Source organism: Procambarus clarkii, chromosome 4, assembly GCF_040958095.1.
Source record: "Procambarus clarkii isolate CNS0578487 chromosome 4, FALCON_Pclarkii_2.0, whole genome shotgun sequence".
Classification (NCBI taxonomy): domain Eukaryota; kingdom Metazoa; phylum Arthropoda; class Malacostraca; order Decapoda; family Cambaridae; genus Procambarus; species Procambarus clarkii.
Genome location: NC_091153.1, coordinates 41,271,573 through 41,280,026, shown reverse-complemented (window position 1 = coordinate 41,280,026; position 8,454 = coordinate 41,271,573). Strand labels below are relative to the sequence as shown.

Genomic DNA, 8,454 nt, shown 5'->3' with positions numbered 1-8,454 from the left:
TGAAGAAAGATGATGTTTGGGCTGGGTTTGTTAAGTTTATAAATGTGCTAAATTCATTGTTGTGTCAGGCACTAGGTAGGATCGGGTCAGTGGGCTAGCAGTGTTTTGCCACCTAGTTGTGGTCAGTAAGGGCGATATGACCACTCATCACAGGAGTAGCTAGACGGAGCCCCTCATATGCCATCATTTGACTAGACCAAACGTAAATAAAGCGAGAAATAGTGAAAGAAAATGAAAAGAGAAATGCCATGTAGCACCACATCCCATCACTCACCACCAGGCTACCATACCCAGCCACCCTGCCCACTAGTAACCAAAAGTAGTCGACTTCACTACAGCTAAACACAGTACATAAAAAAATTGATATAATTTTTTTATACGCAGGGAGGCAAGAGGTACATATTATTGCCGCACAGTTGGAGGGGTTAAGGAAAAACACAACTACAGGTATTTAAAGCAAACGAACCTGCAAGATATTTGTAAGAAAACCTCAGCAGATTGTGTAAGCTCGTCGTCTACAGGAAGCCCTTCTCCCACCCCAGACGCCACACTGTAAACTCCTCACCCACCTTCCTGCATCTCACCACTTTGGAAGAGGAATACAACGTGTTTTTGTTTTTTCTGGCAAGTACATTCATTTCTGTATTGATTTTGCATGCAGAACATTAGAGCATTTATATTGTGCATGATGCAAATGGTGTGGTGTATAACAGGTAGCAACAAAGTTTATTAATTTAATGTGAAAATCCTATAAGGACGAGGTCTTTGGTTTATTTTCTGCAGATAAACGAGTTCCAAAAACACAGTAAAACTAGAAGTGTTCGACCACACAAGGAAAATTGAGGAAAGGTATTTATGGATCACCAAACAGTATCTCGCAATGGAGGAGTAACAAATACGACGGGTATGAGTATAGAAGTGTGATGAATACACTGCATAATGCGCATAAGAAGTGTAATGAGAATGCTGGATATAATGAGTACTTTGCGATAGGGAGTTGTTTTGATCACAGCCAATCAAGAGAGGTACAAGTACCTTAGTGCTGGCTTAATAACTTATGATATGAATGGAGTGGTGAAATGAGTGCAAGGATTACAGGGGTGCTATAATGTATACGGTGAGTTAATATAATGAATGCAGAGTTTATAAGTATATAGAGCATGTCCCCCTTGAAGAAAAACAGGGGAGGGACTTGGCAGCTTTCCAGAGTACTCACAATGGTGCCTGCAAAGAGGAAACCAGTTTTCCTGGAAAACAGAAAGGGCAGACCGGGTCATTCATCTGTTGCGGAAAAGCACGGACGTGGCTCCAGGACAAAGAACAGAATCTGTGTGCCATATACCCAAGTGCAGCACAAGCACTGCAGGGCCAAAGGAAATTGAACAAGGTTCAAAAGGCCACACCAGAAGCCTCAACACTGAAAAATCAGCCAAGGCCAAAATGGCTAAGAACCCCATCAACGTAGCAAACATTCTGTTTATCCTTAAATTGGAGACAAACAAAAATAATCCACAAACCAAAAATTAAATTTCGGTTATGTACTGCATGTGTGTTATTATGTAGCCGACAAACAAGAAATACAAATTGGGCTATGTACTCTTACAACCCAATGTATACAAATAATTACTGCAAATAAATAAATAGCCAAGCATACAGCCTAAAAAAATATCTGTGGCATTTTGGGTTTGAGGCTTCAAACACTCTGGAATTTGGCCTCCTGCTCCTGTGGGAATATTGCTTGACCTCGGCCCCCTGTGTGGTGCTAAGACCATGAGCTGTTGTTCTTCCGCCCCCAGATTCACGAAACAGTTACGCAAGCACTTACGAACATATACATCTTTCCTCAATCTTTGACAGTTTTGGTTACATTTATTAAGCAGTCTATAAGCATGGAAACTTCCAATCAACTGTTGTTATTGTTATAAACAGCCTCCTGGGGCTTCAGAGCTCATTAACTGTTTAATAATTGTAAACAAAGCCTAAACAAATTGTAAACAAAAAATATGCCTAAAAATAAAATATTTAAAAAAAATTCCAGCGAAGTCACGTGGGCTGTGGCATCAGACTCGTGAAAAGTTTGTTCAAATATGTTAAAAAGATACATTTTACGAATAAATCTTCGCTGGCGCAACCAAACGGACACGCATGAGTGTTTATGAAAATTAGGATTTATTGCAGAAAAATTTGAGAAATATAATAACATCAAGGAAACTTGGCAAGCACCCATCTCCATGCGGGAGACCAAGTCCTCTGTCGCGTCGAGTCAGTAGCGCGGTGGCTTTCAAAGAGGAGGTGCACTATTTTGCTGTGGGGTCTTAAACAAAATACAAGGTACAGGGTACAATCAAATCTGCCCATAGTAGGAAAGCAACATGTAAAGGATCTGAGAGTAATCATGTCTGATAACCTACATTTAGGGAGCATAACCAAGCAAATATAGCATCAGCTAGAAAAATGACAGGATGGATTATGAGAACCTTCAACTCCAGGGGATCCTATCACAATGCTAATACTATTCAAATCACTTGTGTTGCCCTGCCTTGAGTACTGCTCAATAATCACTTTCCCTTCAGAGTGAGAGTGGTTGCTGAAATAAAAGAATACAGACAACATGCATAGTGTCAAAATTTACTCTCTAGAAAGAAGATGAGAAAGGTACCAAATTATATATACATGGAAAATACTGGAGGGCAGGTCCCTAATTTGGACAGTACAACAACATCATACTGAAGTGAACAATATGGAAAGAAATACAGACTAAAGTCAGTGAAGAGTAGAGGTACCATAGGAACAATCAGAGAACACTGTCTGAACATCAAAGGTCCATGGCAGTTAAATATCCTCCCAACAAGTTTAACTAATATTGCCAGAACCAAATTAGTCAAGAAAAAGATGAATAGTCAACATCCTGTTGGATCAAGCTCTTACAAGACAAGCCTGGCCTCAAGCCAGGATTGTGGAGTAGAACAACTCCCAGAACTCCATCCAGGTACAATCCAGTAATCAATGTCATCACAAGATTTCCTGGCTTTCCATGGACAAAGTAAATTACATCAGATTTTATTGGAGGGGGGGGGGGGAGGAGAGAGAGCTCCATGTACCTATCTTGCTGAGATTGATCCACGCTACAAGGTCAGTTGCGGGAGCTCAGTTTGGCTTACCGGGGACCAGAGCCAGAACCTTCCCCTTCCTTTCCCATCACACAGTGCGCAGAGAGAAAATAACATCCAGAAAGTTAGCAAAGCTTTAAAGACAACAACTGGGATCACAAGACTTAAAGTTAGAATCTGCCAAACAGCTGCCAAAAAACAATCCAATCAAAGCAAAAGAAATCCCATGAAACTAGCTCGAACCTGTTATTACCAAATGCTGCCACCAGGCAGCACGGAGCTTGGTTCAGCATCAGCAGGCATTTCAGTTCATTTGCTGATGCACTGCTAAAAGCAAAACAGTAGTGCTCCTTGGTCCATTTCTCGTGAGCAGGTCCCAGTGATACCTGCTTGACAGTAAGCAGCGACCTGCTTAATGCTTCTAAGCTAAGTGCCAGCCATCCTAGAACTTGTTTTGTAGTCTTTCTTTTACTACTTTGTTTCATTATAGTATTTGCTTCATGAACAGGCTTTTCTGTCAAGTTTTGTTGTGTGGACTTTGCTTTTGGCCTTCTTACTGCATGCATCCAGAGGTCACTTCCCAGGATGTTCTTCAGCACTGCCCTTGCACTAACAAAGTTCCTTCTCTGGTGTGTGTGTGGGGGGTTTTCCCTTTTGAGGCTACACCATCTGAGTGGAGTACTTTATCTCAGGTATTACAAGGGTTGTCTGACACCTCTGTTTAGGCCCTTGGTTGGGAGCATTCAATAGGTTGAGTCAGATGCACTCGAGGGCTCGCACGCTGTGTTTAAACAGCACACCATAGCACAGGTAGTGGGCTAATTGTGGTTCCTGTTTTCTGTGGCAAGCATCCCCCGTGCCATAGCACTGTTTAGCAACAGTGCTTATTACTGTTTAGCTTATTACTGGCAGGTCCTGGTTTTCCCCAGTCGGTCTTTGGCAAGGTCAGTTATGTACAGAGGACAGCCCACCATTCGTCCCCTTTGATACATGGAGATGATCATTCTGCCTTTGCCATGCTGTTTGTTGGGTCAATGACTCTTATGACCCCGAATCCTGTGGGGTTCCTTCCCTATGGTTTTTCATCCTGCATCTGAAGTAGAGGAGATTCAAGCAAGTGCCGCATTACAGGCTCAGTTTGCCAGGCTTTAAAGTTCGCGACTTTTTGCTCAGATGCCCCGTTATTGCCCTGTGTGTGTGTGGAGGAATTGGAGCTGCTGGCGATTTCCACCTAGGCTCCAGCTATGCCTCCTCTCCTATCCCCAGCAGGAGTGGTTCACCTTGCTTAACGCTCCAAAATGTCTGAGGGTTTCAGAGTTGAGGCAGAGTTTAGATCGGGTTTAGCACAGCAAATTCCAGGGATTGCCTCTTCCTTCTTGAGAATGGAGGTAGTCGAGACATCTAGTCCAACCAAAGTTACAGTTTTCTCCTTCACAACTACATTCCTCCTCTGTACCTTCTCCTTTGAATGACATCTTTCTTTCCCAGGCATTGGATAATGACTTTGGCTTTGCCCTGGAGTTTTCATAGCAATCTCCAGGAGCCCGAATTGGGCCACTGGATACCTGCTTGATGGCGGCTCTGAGAGTTCTTCTACTCCCCAAGTCCAGCCCAAGGCCAGGCTTGACTTGTGAGAGCTTGGTCCAACAGGCTGTTGCTTCAAGCAGCCCCGCAGGCCCACACATCTAACACAGCCCGGTTGGTCCGGCACTTCTTGAACCTACACTGCACAGGTGTAGGATAGTGTCAGCGGGTGACACTACGTAGTTTTCTCTTGAAGAATGTCCACGGTTGTTCCGGCAATATTTCTTATACTCACTGGGAGGATGTTGAGCAACCGTAGACCTCTGATGTTTATACAGTGTTCTCTGATCGTGCCTATGGCACCCCTGCTCTTCACTGGTTCTATTCTGCATTTTCTTCTATATTGTTCACTCCAGTACATTGTTATTTTACTGCATAGATTTGGGACCTGTCCCTCCAGTATTGTCCATGTATATTATTTGGTATCTCTCTCATCTCCTTTCTAGTGAGAACATTTGGAGAGCTTTGAGATGATCTCAATAATTTAGGTGCTTTATCGTGTCTAAGTATGCTGTATATGTTCTCTGTATTCCCTCTATTTCAGCAATCTCTCCTGCTCTGAAGGGAAAAGTGAGTACTGAGCAGTACTCAAGACAAGACAGCACAAGTGACTTGAAGAGTACAACCATTGTGATGGGATCCCTGGATTTGAAAGTTCTCATAATCCATCCTATCATTTTTTCTGGCTGACGCAATATTTGCTTGGTTATGTTCCCTAAAAGTTAGGTCGTCAGACATCATTATTCCCAAATCCTTTACATGCTGCTTTCCTACTATGGGCACATTTGATTGTGTTTTGTACCCTGTATTATGTATAAGGTCCTCATTTTTACCGTACCCGAGTACCTGGAATTTATCACTGTTATGTTATTTTCTGCTGCCCAGTCAAAAACCTTATTAATATCTGCTTGTAGTTTTTGGATGTTCCTGGATTCTTCTTGACATTTTGTTATTTCCAAAAAGCATCATATGCTAACATGAGAGGAATTCTCATATCCTCCAGACTGGTATGAGCTGGATTTAACTGTGGCTCTCCCCCAGGATACATTTCCATGTGCTGTTCAGTTCTGCAGATTTGTCTTTCCAGAGGTTCCCTCTTCCCGAGTCTCCCTTTGGACACTCCTGAAGACCTTTTGCAGTACCTCCTGCAGAATTCGAACCTCACTTCTGTGATGGGTCCTGCTTTCCTTGAATTTGAGTTGCATCATCTTTTTTTACTATGATGCAACTCAAATTTTACTTTACTATGCTAGAGCATGAAAGTGTTAAGTGGTCTGGACTCATCTTGGCTGGCTGCCAACGCTCTTTCTCCTTTGGGGCTTGGCAAATCCTGTCGTGCCCATACACTTGGGTGACATGAAGTGTGAAACTTTCTTCAGGTGCTCTTGGGCTCCTTATTCCAACTGAAGACATACAACTGTCGACAGAGATACAATTATTAACACAAGAGATGCTGTACTTACTGTGGCTAAGCAGTTCATACACAGTCTTCTGTTGCCATTATACTGGACATCACCGAGGCACTACACATCAAAAAGTCAAGACCAGCAACCAACAACCAGTTAACACAATTACATTCTACCCACTTCAAGGCCCCGAGCCAACGCAGAGACAGGATCCAATGACCCTGCCTTAGAAACACAAGCAGCCGCAAGAACTTAAGCTGTTTACGTTGATGCATTTAATACCGTATCAATATCCCTTTATGTTATACCATTCATCCATTTGTTTCATCCACTTGTTCTGTACCACCTCATCCAAAGAGAATATAAGCCAGTACAAAAGCATGGTAAATTAGTTTTTGAGAACCTTGCAATATGCATCAGACCAAAAATAAAAGTGTGAAAATGAACTTTGGAGAGTTCATTTTCAACTTCCCCGACAATGATGAAAAACACAAGAAATATTGAAAAGATTCGTATTATAATCATTAATCTTCCCCTTTCGGTCATATTCAGCAACATATGTTTGCAAGACTGCCTGCTACCAAAATATACTAAGATTATATATATATAATCTTTATGGGTGAGCCCCCAGTACTCCCTGAAGCCATCTTGCTGAGATGGCTGGAGTTCTGTGTGGCCTATCGAGAACTAGAATAAAAACCTGGCACCCCCTCATAAAAAAGGGAGAGAGCGGGTGACAGTGCCATTACCTGGAAAGCATGTAGAAAATCAGCTAATCAAATAATCTCCTCCGCTGCTCTTTGAATCTAGCAGACCACTGCTGAATTAAAAAAAAAAAAAAAAAAAAAAAAAAAAAAAAAAAAAATGAACGCCTCCAAATGCAAGTAAATGATCGAATCTCTAGAAACAATGTGTGAGCTCGTTAACACCCCCCCAGTTTAGGGGGGAGGGTGGCGGCAGAGGTGGCACGTTTCCAGTCCCCCACAGTTTTCCATGCAAGTTCTGAAGCAGATGTACAGACATCCACCAACCGACGACCTAGAAGGGAGGGAGGGAGGAAATCGGGGCGCCACCAGGACTCACCCAGAGACACGCGTTTCATTACATTCAATGTTTTTTTTATTAGGGTAGCCCTTGTCGCTCTCAGAAGTTAACTACTCACGGTGAAGAAAATGAGGGACACACCAAGGAGGAGAAACCAAGGAAACATGAAGATGAAGCACTAGGGTGAGAAACTCAACCCAAACAGGATTGACATAGAATTTGTTGCATGAAAGTAGGGGTGAACAGCCGTCACTGGACATAGCACATGATGCACCCCCCGGCCAACCAACAACCTATCAATAACCAAATGCTCTTTCTGGAAACCCATTGACTCAACCTTCACCAGAAAAGAGGATGGCTGCAGACGAGCAAAATGAACGACCAGAGCTAAAAGAATAAAATCATGCCTCTGGAAAAAAGCAGGAACTTCCCTAACCTCATAACTGAAGGTGAGGCACCAACAAGAAAACTGTTGTAAAAAAAAAAAAAATCCCATACTGAAGGATGTACCAGAAAACTGAGGAGAGGAAAGAAAAGCGAGGATATGGTCAAAGAACCAAAAGGGCTGAGGCAGTGCATGAGCAAGCCAGAAGTGAAACTACATGCAAAATGGCTTCCAAAATGGTAGCAAGAAGAATCAATGCTAAATACAAGCAGTAGCAGCACCACCAACACCAAACAATAAGAGGCAACAGCATTTAGCATGAGATGACAGTCAGTAAACAACTAAGAAAGGAATGAAACGACCACAATAATGGAGACAGAAGACGAATGACGAAAGGGAAAGTAAATGGCAAAAAGATTGTCAACATTCTTCAGTCTCTGGGAAAACAGACAAATGTAGGTAGGACACCATCAATTCAACCACCCGCTCGCCATGAAGACGGCTAGAAAGACACTTCAGAAGACCCAGTGTGGAGAGTTGACAAGCAAGTTGAACCAGTGTCAATAGGTTGAACTTCTGGAAGAGGTAGAGCAGCAGAAATAATACCCATATTCAGACACAGAGCAAGCAGTGCTTGAAACTAAAGTCGAGCCGGCCACCAAGGAGACAGAAAGACCACCCTCTCCTGGTAGAACTCCATCCTGGCCAGGACCTGGGGAAAGAGGTATAGAAACCTCCTCTGTGACCAGTCCGACTGAGAGCCATCCACCAAGAGGGCTGCATGATCAAGGAAAGGAGCTGATTCCAGACCGATGCAAAGAAATCCACATTGGGGCACCCGAAAATTTCACAAAGCCACTGTAAGAAGGCAGCGTCAACGATTTACTCCATAGACATAGGAATGAACCAGAACAGACCATTAGTG

At 43.0% G+C, this 8,454-nt stretch overlaps 1 protein-coding gene across 1 annotated transcript in view; it reads right to left on the bottom strand.

The window, feature by feature from the left end:
- Positions 1 to 444: 444 nt before the first annotated feature.
- Positions 445 to 8,454, bottom strand: part of LOC123750599 (serine/threonine-protein kinase minibrain) — a 156,497-nt gene continuing 148,487 nt past the window's right edge. The window contains 1 exon segment of the mRNA XM_069333700.1: positions 445 to 586. Within this exon segment, the coding sequence (XP_069189801.1) occupies positions 516 to 586 (71 nt within the window). The 3' untranslated portion in view covers positions 445 to 515.